The sequence below is a fragment of the Coregonus lavaretus genome (genome assembly GCF_964263955.1).
Source record: "Coregonus lavaretus genome assembly, chromosome: 21".
NCBI classification, from domain to species: domain Eukaryota; kingdom Metazoa; phylum Chordata; class Actinopteri; order Salmoniformes; family Salmonidae; genus Coregonus; species Coregonus lavaretus.
In genome coordinates this window covers 19,006,725-19,019,323 of record NC_140008.1, presented here as the reverse complement: position 1 = coordinate 19,019,323, position 12,599 = coordinate 19,006,725, and the positions used below count along the sequence as shown (strand labels likewise).

General features: G+C 42.8%; 1 protein-coding gene across 1 annotated transcript; it reads right to left on the bottom strand.

The window, feature by feature from the left end:
* Nucleotides 1-1,162: 1,162 nt before the first annotated feature.
* Nucleotides 1,163-6,647, bottom strand: LOC311148916 (vesicle-trafficking protein SEC22b-B). Its single transcript, XM_084185940.1, has 5 exons — nt 6,450-6,647; nt 4,160-4,269; nt 3,841-4,001; nt 3,109-3,255; nt 1,163-2,128 (listed from the first exon to the last, which is right to left on the bottom strand). The coding sequence occupies exons 1-5, from the start codon at nt 6,522-6,524 to the stop codon at nt 1,977-1,979; spliced, it is 645 nt and encodes a 214-aa protein (XP_084042066.1). The 5' UTR covers nt 6,525-6,647; the 3' UTR covers nt 1,163-1,976.
* Between the last annotated feature and the right edge of the window lie 5,952 nt (nt 6,648-12,599).

Genomic DNA, 12,599 nt, shown 5'->3' with positions numbered 1-12,599 from the left:
CAACCAAACGCCGCTTGCACCCGCCCACCCGACTAGAATCACTACTCTCGGCGGGTCTGACCTAGAGTATGTGGACAACTACAAATACCTAGGTGTCTGGTTAGACTGTAAACTCTCCTTCCAGACTCACATTAAGCCTCTCCAATCCAAAGTTAGATCTAGAATTGGCTTCCTATTTCGCAACAAAGCCTCCTTCACTCATGCTGCCAAACATGCCCTCGTAAAACTGACTATCCTACCGATCCTTCGGCGATGTAATTTACAAAATAGCCTCCAACACTCTACTCAGCAAATTGGATGTAGTCTATCACAGTGCCATCCGTTTTGGCACCAAAGCCCCATATACTACCCACCATTGTGATCTGTACGCTCTTGTTGGCTGGCCCTCACTACATATTCAACGCCAAACCCACTGGCTCCAGGTCATCTATAAATCACTGCTAGGCAAATCCCTGTCTTATCTTAGCTCACTGGTCACCATAGCAACACCCACCCATAGTCTGCGCTCCAGCAGGTATATCTCACTAGTCATCCCCAAAGCCAACACCTCCTTTGGCCGCCATTCCTTCCAGTTCTCTGCTGCCAATGACTGGAACGAACTGCAAAAATCTCTGAAGCTGGAGACTCTTATCTCCCTCACTAACTTTTAGCGTCAGTTGTCAGAGCAGCTTACCGATCACTGCACCTGTACACAGCCATTCTGAAATTAGCCCACCCAACTACCTCATCCCCATATTGTTATTTATTTTGCTAATTTGCACCCCAGTATCTCTATTTGCACATCATCTTTCGCACATCTATCATTCCAGTGTTAATACGAAATTGTAACTATTTTGCACTATGGCCTATTTATTGCCTTACCTCCATAACTTACTACATTCGCACACACTGTATATATATTTTCTGTTTGTATTTTTGACTTTATGTTTTGTTTACCCCATATGTAACTCTGTGTTGTTGTTTTTATCGCACTGCTTTGCTTTATCTTGGCCAGGTCGCAGTTGTAAATGAGAACTTGTTCTCAACTGGCTTACCTGGTTAAAGAAAGGTTAAAGAAAAAATGAAAAATAAATGAACTCCATTCCAGCCATTATTATGAGCCGTCCTCCCCTCAGCAGCCTCCACTTATGTATATTGATCCAGATTTGTGAGCAAGTTTGAATTCTCCAGTAGAAATCAAATACTTTTGTGCAAATCACTTTATTCATAGTAGATGAAACAGTTAAGTTGAAATTCATTAACCCTGACACAATTAGCATAAGCCAGCTATCATTCTCATCTAGATAAAAATATTTTTCACATCTAGCCTTCACTTGTGTAAACCTTTTACAAAATAAAAGAAATGAACCCTTTAGACGTCATCCAATGAATATGTCTGGTGTAAAACTGGTCCACTCACTCAGTGTGGAGATGAAGGTGAATGAGAAATATTATTTCTGCAGCCAATACCACAGGTAATGTGATTGATCACCACAGTATAGCAGGTTAACATTTAAGAAATCTCCACCAAACCACTATACCAACATAATAATAGTAGTGTTATTAAATGCCAAAGCCCTTATGATGTCCTCTGGGTAAATAGAATTATGTAGATTTTTTCTGTACTGCTATACAGTATACACGATTAAATCGATAAGAGAAGAGTTGTTATCATACAGGTTTTGGTAACACACACTCACACACAGGAAAATACAATTTCCTCTGTCACACGCAATACAAGCACTCACACTCTTTCAACTCCAAGGCATAACCACTACAGGATGACTGTGTAATTGTTAATAAAACATAACATTTGTAATTACATGATAGATCTATGGACAGACAGTTGGAAAAATAACATGCGGTGTCGGTGTGTGTCTACTTCAACAGTCTTGTGTTAAAAGGAGGGATCCCATATTGGATGGAATGTGAGACCACAGCTAAACTTCTATCAGCTCTTCTTCTCCAACCCCTCCTGTCTCCTCTCCTCTCCTCTCTCAGAGCCACCAGAAGCGGACGTAGACAATGAGCATAAGGAAGACCCCTCCGGCGGCCAGCTTAGCGTAGGTGGAGCGAGTGTTCAGGTACTTGGCATCACTTCTGTACTTCTTTGACAGGCTGGACAGATTACTGGCCTTGGAGTCCAGAGCTGGATGTGATGTGAGTGGATTCAGGTGAGCAAAGAGAGGGAACAGAAACCAGAACAAATCCTCATTTAACACAAGTGAGAATGGCATCTGCTTCCTCTTGTGACTTAAGCACTATTCTTTATTGTCAGAGCTTGACAAACAGTATGCAGCTGAGAAGTGGCAATTCCTTTTATTAGTTAATCTAGTGAATTCTACCCAACATAATTTACATTTTAACAACGTGTTTTGCTGCAATGATGTGCATTCATGCTAATTCATGCAATAAGCCCTGCCCAAGTTAGACATCAGAGAATCATAGATAAAGGTTTGTGTAATAGAGGTGTTTCAGTTATACATCGAGGACCTACATCAGCCATACTCAACTGGCGGACCACGGTCCGGATCCGGACACAGAACAGGGTCAATACGGACCACGAACCAACTTACTGCTGTTGAGAGTTATAATAGTAGAATGCACAAGGTGCAATTTTGAAATTTGGTAGTGCATGGGAAGTTTTCCTCTTGTTATGTCATTCACTGACAGACCTTAGATAGTAGGGTTGGGCAGTATCAAGATTGTCATACCTTCATTCCGTTCCTGTACCATACTGCGGTATATGCCAAGGGGCACTATTTCTTTCCACAAAAAAATAAAACGTAATAATAATAATTGACAAACAAAACACATTTAGGCAGCAGGGAACTTGATCCAGGAGTGGATTGATGGTCTCTGCTGTTACCAAGAAGTTTGATCTTGCAAGTTAGCAAACTTCGGTTGTCTTCGACAACAAGAGGGGTGTGAACATTTTGAACAGTTTTGAAACTGATGGGTTGCGCGGTGGGGATTGTTACTATGCCGATAAATAACAATATCCATCCGGACCTTTGCCACTTAGGAAATTTGTGTACCAGACCTTCTCCAATAGTAGTTGACTACCCCTGACCTACATTATCCATTATCACTGTAAATCTATGAGAAGGACGAGTAAACAGACATTACCAGACAAGGCCTCCCCTCGTTGCAACACTTCCTCAATGTTGGCCACCATGATCCTCTGGACATCCTGCAGCTCTGTGTTGATGCTGCCCAGGTTCCTACGGGCTCGGCTGTCTATGTACGACTTCTTGGTCTTCTGAATGTAGGTGTCTGTCGACAGAGAGGAAAACGTTGCAGGATTTTATGGCATATTTTTTTATAATTTCATGCTAGGGTTTCCTATTAAAGGTCCATTGCAGTCAAAAACATGATTTTCCTGTGTTTTACATATATATCCACACTACGAGGTTGGAATACTACTGTACAATTCAGAAAAGTATGATAATGCCATTTTAGTGTACGAGCTGTTTGAAAAGACTGCCTGAAATGTCCGCCTGTTGTGGTGGGATGCAGTTTTGGCCTGCCTGGTGACATCACCAGGTGGTAAATTAGTTAATAGACCAATAAGAAAGAGAGTTCCAAACCTCTCTGCCAATAACAGCTAGTTTAGATTTTTCCCCTCCCAACTCAGACCACCTCCAGACAGTCCAAGCAAAATCCTTGCTTGAGAAATTGCTCTTTGCTAAGAAGCCATTTTAGTTTATTTTTGACAATTTTAATTGAAAACAGAATAAGGTCGTTAATTGTTACCCAGAAATAATTTAATATTGAGATAAAAACGGCTGCATTGGACCTTTAAACAACGTTGGGTTGTTAGTAGGGATTCTAATGATAATATATTTTATTTAATCTCACCAAACTCAATGAAGGAGTACGGTCGAGACACAGTGGGGACTTTCTTCCCGTGCTGTTCATGGAACTCTGCCTGCAGGTCTTCCAGGTAAGCAAAGGCAAGTTTTTTGGGAAAGCTTGCTTCAGACAGCACTAGGTAGACTACTCCTTTTTCTATGACGTAGCTGTTGGGAGAAACATAAGGGAAACATGAGAGTCAGTGTCTGAGACACATAAAGGTCAGTGGATACCTGCATATTAGTGCATGTCATTACATTTAAGAATGGTGTGTTAATTGTGATTTGCGAGTGTGGCGTCTTTCCCCTAACTGGTTTGAACTCACTGGAAGGACATGGAGCCAGCCTCTAATGTGCAACGTGTGGGACTCTGGTCATTGAGTTTCCTAAACAGCTGTTTAGCTTGGCTCTGGTACTGTTGCAGGTCTCGACCCAACTAAACACAGGACAGAGCAAGATTAAACAACCAAGCAGATTTAAGAGGACACTGAACCAATGATTGGGATCAATATAAATGTTATTGACAAAGAAGCGGATGGTCTGGGTATGGTAAACACAGTAACACACAGGTACAATATGTATGATGTCCAAGCATTGGTTACAGTGCAGAGAAGAGACCAACCTTCTCACTTCCCTTTGGGAGAGCAGATAGGAAAGCAAGGGAAACGTGTTAAAGTTCATCAAGCAGGTGGCAAGACTCATATGTAGCCTACTGCAACTCATAAATACTACACGTCCTAGAAATACATTGCTGCCTGATTCACTACAACTATAAGAAAGTTACAAGGATGAATTCAGTTTTTGATGAACAATTGTACACGGGAGTACAGTAGACCATCACGAATTGCAAATTAACTAAAGGGAGCAGAATTTACTCAATGGACTTAGCGATTTGATTAACCAGAGGAGATACATTTTATATTTTCGTCATTTAGCAGATGCTCTAATCCAGAGCGACTTACAAGTTGGATACAGATACAGTATCACAACATCATTCAGCATAGTATACAAATGGCTGTTCTGCATTGAGCATTGGTCTTTGACTCATTAGTAGCTACACTACATTGCCAAAAGTATGTGGACACCTGCTCGTCGAACATCTCATTCCAAAATCATGGGCATTAATATGGAGTTGGTCCCCCCTTTGCTGGTATAACAGCCTCCACTCTTCTGGGAAGGCTTTCCACTAGATGTTGGAACATTGCTTCCATTCTGCTACAAGAGCATTATTGAGATCGGGCACTGATTCTGGGCGATTAGGCCTGGCTCGCAGTCAGCGTTACAATTCATCCCAAAGGTGTTCGGTGGGGTTGAGGTCAGGGCTCTGTGCAGGCCAGTCAAGTTCTTCCACACCGATCACGACAAACCATTTCTGTATGGACCTCGCTTTGTGCACTGGGGCATTGTCATGCTGAAACAGGAATGGGCCTTCCCCAAACTGTTGCCACAAATTTGGAAGCACAGAATCGTCTAGAATGTCATTGTAGGCTGTAGCGTTAAGATTTCCCGTCACTGGAACTAAGGGGCTTAGCCTGAACCATGAAAAACAGCCCCAGACCATTATTCCTCCCCCACCAAACTTTACAGTTGGCACTATGCATTGGGGCAGGTAGCGTTCTCAAGGCATCCACCAAACCCATATTCGTCCGGCGGACTGCCAGATGGTGAAGCGTGATTCATCACTCCAGAGAACACGTTTTCACTGCTCCAGAGTCCAACGGTGGTGAGCTTTACACCACTCCAGCCGACGCTTGGCATTGCGGATGGTGATCTTAGGCTTGTGTGCAGCTGCTCGGCAATGGAAACCATTTCATGAAGCTCCCGACAAACAGTTATTGTGCTGACATTGCTTCCAGAGGCAGTTTGGAACTCTGTAGTGAGTGTTGCAACCGAGTACAGACGATTTTTACGCGGTTCAACACTTGGCAGTCCCGTTCTGTGATCTTGTGTGGCCTACAATTTCACGGCTTAGCCGTTGTTGCTCCTAGACGTTTCCACTTCACAATAACAGCGCTTACAGTTGACCGGGGCAGCTCTAGCAGAGCAGAAATTAGACTTGTTGGAAAGGTGACATCATATGACGGTGCCATGTTGAAAGTCACTGACCTCTTCAGTAAGGCCATTCTACTATCAATGTTTGTCTATGGAGATTGCATGGCTGTGTGCTCGATTTTATACACCTGTCAGCAACGTGTGGGCTGAAATAGCCGAATTCACTAATTTGAAGGGGTGTCCACATACACTATATATACAAAAATATCTCTTCCTCTAGCTACTTCACATAAACTGATTAAATCTGGCCATTTTGATTAGATGCCTGTTAGTCTGACAGCTGGAATAAATCCATCTGGATTTCAATGATAGACACAATTATCAATGATAGACACAATCAAACAACTAGCTAGCAAACTAGCTAATAATATGGTTTTATTATGAAGTAGGCTTGCATAGATAGACACCGCATAGATGATAAGATACATATTGTACACGTAGCTAGCTAGCAAGCTATCTGACAAGCTATTTGCCAATAGTTCGACAGCTAGCTTGAATTGCTAGTGTTAGCTATCTAGTTTGGATAGCTATCTGACATTGACAGGGAAAACCATCAATATGAACCTGTTCGTCCTCTTGCATTGATGCGGCCAGCGGCAGTCCATCCGCCAACCGAGCGATCATTGTCAGCAGCACCATTTCGGGATTGAAATGTGTTATTCTCAACCTGGCAGTGATAGCCACAGTGTGAAAGCTACTGTAAATTATGACAGGCAGCAGCCAGATTGACAAAGGTCTGTGTTATCCGGGATCCTTGGGACGTCCCTACCCCCATTGAAGATTACATTTAAAATGGTTAGGTAATGTTAGGGTTAGGGTAGGGTTTAAGATTAGGTTTAGGTTGAGGGTATGGATGTCCCAAGAATCCCGGATAGTATTAACCGATTGACAACACAACATTTCGGACGGGTTGTCACTAGTTACCACATGTAAACAAAAATGAGCTTTTTGGTCTTAATTCAAGTTAAGGGTTAGGCATAAGGTTAGCAGTGTGGTTAGGGTTAAAATCAGATTTTAAGAAGATAAATTGTAGAAATAGGCGGGGTTTAGCCATAGTCATAACTTTGTGGCTGTGGTAACTAGTGACAACCCTCCGGACGCGCTGAGCTGGCCGGAAATGCTCGTTCTTTGGGTGTGTCACTCAAATCTCTGACTATCCATCCCAGACAGGAGTGTCTCACAAAGGTTCCGTGTTACTCCCGTATTACTCCCTCACATTATAATAAGAGAGGAAGAGGCGAAGCGGGAGGGCTAACTACGCCAACAATCTGTCTTCTCCAGCAGGTGGCGTTGTTTCATTTATTTCGCTCACCAAGCGAGGAGTTTTTGTATGGTGGTCAATGAGTGTCGAATTTGGTCAACAAAAATGTAATGGATTATTTCCTACATAAGGTTTATTTGATTGAATACAAGTTTCGTAGTGCTTACATTATTATGAGTGTACTGTGATATGTTGGACACGTGATATCCTGGCAACTTTGAGAAAAATCACTTTATATCGGAGTTGTCTCGCCATGGCTATGCATATTCATGACATGAGGCTAGTAGCATAGCATCTCTCCCCATTGAATAAAGGCGGTTGACGTCAACACCCCTCATCGAATATTCAAAAAGTATTAAAATAACGAGATGTATCCACCAATCCAAAGAAAATGGAAGTCAAACGTTCAGGCTGCTGCACAGACACTATGGAGGCTCTAGTCTAGAGCGCTCTGCATTTTTTAAACTCTAAATGGTTAAATGAGTGAGAAATAGATGTAATTGTTGTAATAGTTTGTGAGTGGGCAACATAAACTATCATGTTAAACTGACATGTTAAATTATTTTGACATTCACAATTTTATATTGCACTCATTTCCCTAATGTGGACAGTTTACATACGCTTGCATTTTCACCCCATAAAATTGAGTGGAATTACACATCCCCTTGACTTTTTCCACATTTTGTTACGTTACAGCCTTATTCTAAAATGGATTAAGTAGTTTTTTCCACTCATCAATCTACACCCAATATCCCATAATGACAAAGCAAAAACAGATTTTTAGAAAATATGGGAATATCAGATTTACTTAAGTACTCAGACCCTTTACTCAGTACTTTGTTGAAGCACCTTTGGCAGTGATTACAGCCTTGATTCTTCTTGGGTATGATGCTACAAGCTTGGCACACCTGCATTTGGGGAATTTCCCCCATTCTTGTCTGCAGATCCTCTCAAGCTCTGTCAGGTTAGATGGGGAGCGTCGCTGCACAGCTATTTTCAGGTCTCTCCAGAGATGTTCGATCGGGTTCAAATCCGGGCTCTGGCTGGGCCACTCAAGGACATTCAGAGACTTGTCCCAAAGCAACTCCTGCGTTGAACGGAGCAAAGTACGGAGAGAGCCACTCCTCTCTCTGTACTTTGCTCCGCTCATCTTTCCCTCGATCCTGACTAGTCTCCCAGTCCCTGAAAAACATCCCTACAGCATGATGATGCCACCTCCATGCTTCACGGTTGGGATGGTGTTCTTGGGGTTGTACTCATCCTTCTTCTTCCTCCAAACACGGCGAGTGGAGTTTAGACCAAAAAGCTCAATTTGTGTCTCATCAGACCACATGATCTTCTCCCATTCCTCCTCTGGATCATCCAGATGGTCATTGGCAAACTTCAGACGGGCCTGGACATGCGCTGGCTTGAGCAGGGGGACCTTGCGTGCGCTGCAGGATTTTAATCCATGACGGCGTAGTGTGTTACTAATGGTTTTCTTTGAGACTGTGGTCCCAGCTCTCTTCAGGTCATTGACCAGGTCCTGCCGTGTAGTTCTGGGCTGATCCCTCACCTTCCTCATGATCATTGATGCCCCACGAGGTGAGATCTTGCATGGAGCCCCAGACCAAGGGTGATTGACCGTCATCTTGAACTTCTTCCATTTTCTAATAATTGCGCAAACAGTTGTTGCCTTCTCACCGAGCTGCTTGCCTATTGTCCTGTAGCCCATCCCAGCCTTGTGCATGTCTACAATTTTATCCCTGATGTCTTTACACAGCTCTCTGGTCTTGGCCATTGTGGAGAGGTTGGAGTCTGTTTGATTGAGTGTGTGGACAGGTGTCTTTTATACAGGTAACGAGTTCAAACAGGTGCAGTTAATACAGGTAATGAGTGGAGAACAGGAGGGCTTCTTAAAGAAAAACTAACAGGTCTGTGAGAGCCGGAATTCTTACTGGTTGGTAGGTGATCAAATACTTATGTCATGCAATAAAATGCAAATTAATTACTTAAAAATCATACAATGTGATTTTCTGGATTTTTGTTTTAGATTCTGTCTCTCACAGTTGGAGTGTACATATGATAAATATTACAGACCTCTACATGCTTTGTAAGTAGGAAAACCTGCTAAATCGGCAGTGTATCAAATACTTGTTCTCCCCACTGTAGGTGTCTCGTCATTATATCCAAATCTCTGTTATAATCGAATAAAGTAACCTCCGGGATGAAATAAATGTACCAGTATGCAATACAAGTCACAAAACATGTCATAAAAAAAAATATGAAAGAAAATAAAAAATTGGATCAATTATTTCCTTTAGTATGAAAATATGCACTGAAATACAGGATATCGAGTTATCTACTACTGGCTGGCACAGTATTCCTCCCAAACCATTATCAACTACAGTGGGGGGAAAAAGTATTTAGTCAGCCACCAATTGTGCATGTTCTCCCACTTAAAAAGATGAGAGGCCTGTAGTTTTCATCATAGGTACACGTCAACTATGACAGACAAAATGAGATTTTTTTTCTCCAGAAAATCACATTGTAGGATTTTTAATGAATTTATTTGCAAATTATGGTGGAAAATAAGTATTTGGTCACCTACAAACAAGCAAGATTTCTGGCTCTCACAGACCTGTAACTTCTTCTTTAAGAGGCTCCTCTGTCCTCCACTCGTTACCTGTATTAATGGCACCTGTTTGAACTTGTTATCAGTATAAAAGACACCTGTCCACAACCTCACAGTCACACTCCAAACTCCACTATGGCCAAGACCAAAGAGCTGTCAAAGGACACCAGAAACAAAATTGTAGACCTGCACCAGGCTGGGAAGACTTAATCTTCAATAGGTAAGCAGCTTGGTTTGAAGAAATCAACTGTGGGAGCAATTATTAGGAAATGGAAGACATACAAGACCACTGATAATCTCCCTCGATCTGGGGCTCCACGCAAGATCTCACCCCGTGGGGTCAAAATGATCACAAGAACGGTGAGCAAAAATCCCAGAACCACACAGGGGGACCTAGTGAATGACCTGCAGAGAGCTGGGACCAAAGTAACAAAGCCTACCATCAGTAACACACTACGCCGCCAGGGACTCAAATCCTGCAGTGCCAGACGTGTCCCCCTGCTTAATGTCCAGGCCTGTCTGAAGTTTGCTAGAGTGCATTTGGATGATCCATAAGAGGATTGGGAGAATGTCATATGGTCAGATGAAACAAAAATAGAACTTTTTGGTAAAAACTCAACTCGTCGTGTTTGGAGGACAAAGAATGCTGAGTTGCATCCAAAGAACACCATACCTACTGTGAAGCATGGGGGTGGAAACATCATGCTTTGGGGCTGTTTTTCTGCAAAGGGACCAAGACGACTGATCCGTGTAAAGGAAAGAATAAATGGGGCCATGTATCGTGAGATTTTGAGTGAAAACCTCCTTCCATCAGCAAGGGCATTGAAGACGAAACGTGGCTGGGTCTTTCAGCATGACAATGATCCCAAACACACCGCCCGGGCAACGAAGGAGTGGCTTCGTAAGAAGCATTTCAAGGTCCTGGAGTGGCCTAGCCAGTCTCCAGATCTCAACCCCATAGAAAATCTTTGGAGGGAGTTGAAAGTCCGTGTTGCCCAGCGACAGCCCCAAAACATCACTGCTCTAGAGGAGATCTGCATGGAGGAATGGGCCAAAATACCAGCAACCGTGTGTGAAAACCTTGTGAAGACTTACAGAAAACGTTTGACCTGTGTCATTGCCAACAAAGGGTATATAACAAAGTATTGAGAAACTTTTGTTATTGACCAAATACTTATTTTCCACCATAATTTGCAAATAAATTCATTAAAAATCCTACAATGTGATTTTCTGGAAAAAATATTTTAAGTGGGAGAACTTGCACAATTGGTGGCTGACTAAATACTTTTTTCCCCCACTGTATGTATTGGAATTTGGTTCAATGGTTTTAGGTACATATAGGCTACGTTGCTAAAAAAAAAGCAATTGCTGACATGGTTCCAGAAATAAAAACTGTAGTCTTAGTGTGTGACTTATAATGCATATACAATTGCCCATGTAGTCCATCAGCTATTAACAGTGGTGTAAAGTACTTAAGTAAAAAATACTTTTAAGCACTACTTTAGTAGTAGGCTATCCGTCAATAAAAAAAACTAGAAAGTTGTGCCGTTTGGTTTGTTTAATATAAGGAATTTGAAATGATTTATACTTTTACTTTTGATACATAAGTACATTTTAGCAATTCCATTTACTTTTGATACTTCAGTATATTTAAAACCAAATACGTTTGACTTTTACTCAAGTAGTACTTTGACTTGAGTCATTTTCTTTTAAGGTATCTTTACTTTTACTAAAGGATGACAATTGAGTACCTTTCCCACCACTGGCTATTAACTGGTGGAGTCCTGTTGGCTGAGTCCAGCTCTGTGTCAGGTCCTGGCACTTTCCTTTTCTCTGTCCACCCCTTCTCTTTTAGTTATCTTTGCCTGTCCTACCATCTCCCTTTGCTGCCTAAGCAGTGCCAAACCCTGCACACACTGGTACCGGTGGCAACAAGCCCCTGGACTACCATCCCCGCTCTCCACATGGTGGACTTGCTGGCCAGGAGGACAGGTCGGGGGTGCCAAGTTGCATTTCTCAAAGTTGCAGATAGCTGGCACCAGGGGGCAGCATTGGCCAGGAGGAATGTAGGGCTCAGTCGGGAAGAAATAAGCAGGACAGTTCACATTGCTGCGGCATGCTCTCTCAGACAGGCATATGGAGAGAAGAGAGATTCATGTACAGACATTCATGTTGAGTTTTTGAACACCTTTGCAAAATGTAGTTCTACTCTACTGTGTTGCAACAGTTGGTTGTGATCTTTTGTCACATAGAAGATTTTCACAGGTGTCTTCAGAGAGTAATGGTATGGGTGAGTAACAGCTCCTCTCCATACATACACACACTGGTTTCCCTGCAGCTCACAGCCCCATTCCACACCTTTCTTCATCTCACTCCAGAGCTCATGCCCTGGAAAACAGTCAACTTTCAAATCACATGCCTACCACTCCAAAGGCACATACAGCTAGCTGGTGCTTATTCTTCAAAGCATTGAAAAGCTACAGTACTTTCCAACAATATCAGTGTGTGTTTCTGTGTGTGTGTGTGTGTGTGCATGCGTCACGCGTATACATGGGTGCCTAAGTCTAAACAACTCACCTCTCATTGTTTTGAGACGTTGGTCCAGACTGTGGTAAGTCTGTAGGGAGTAGCAGTCACAGGCCCCAGCCCTGATGTTGCAGCCCCACACCCAGGGGCACAGGGCTGTGTCCAGTAAACAGGGAGGTCTCTGTCACAGTAACCTTTCTCCCAGTGGGGGCCTCCACACACCTGCCCCCTCTGACAGGCACACTGTGGGCAGCAGCCACACTGCTCAGTGATGCCACACTGCACAACACGCCTGGCACAGGGACACTTCACC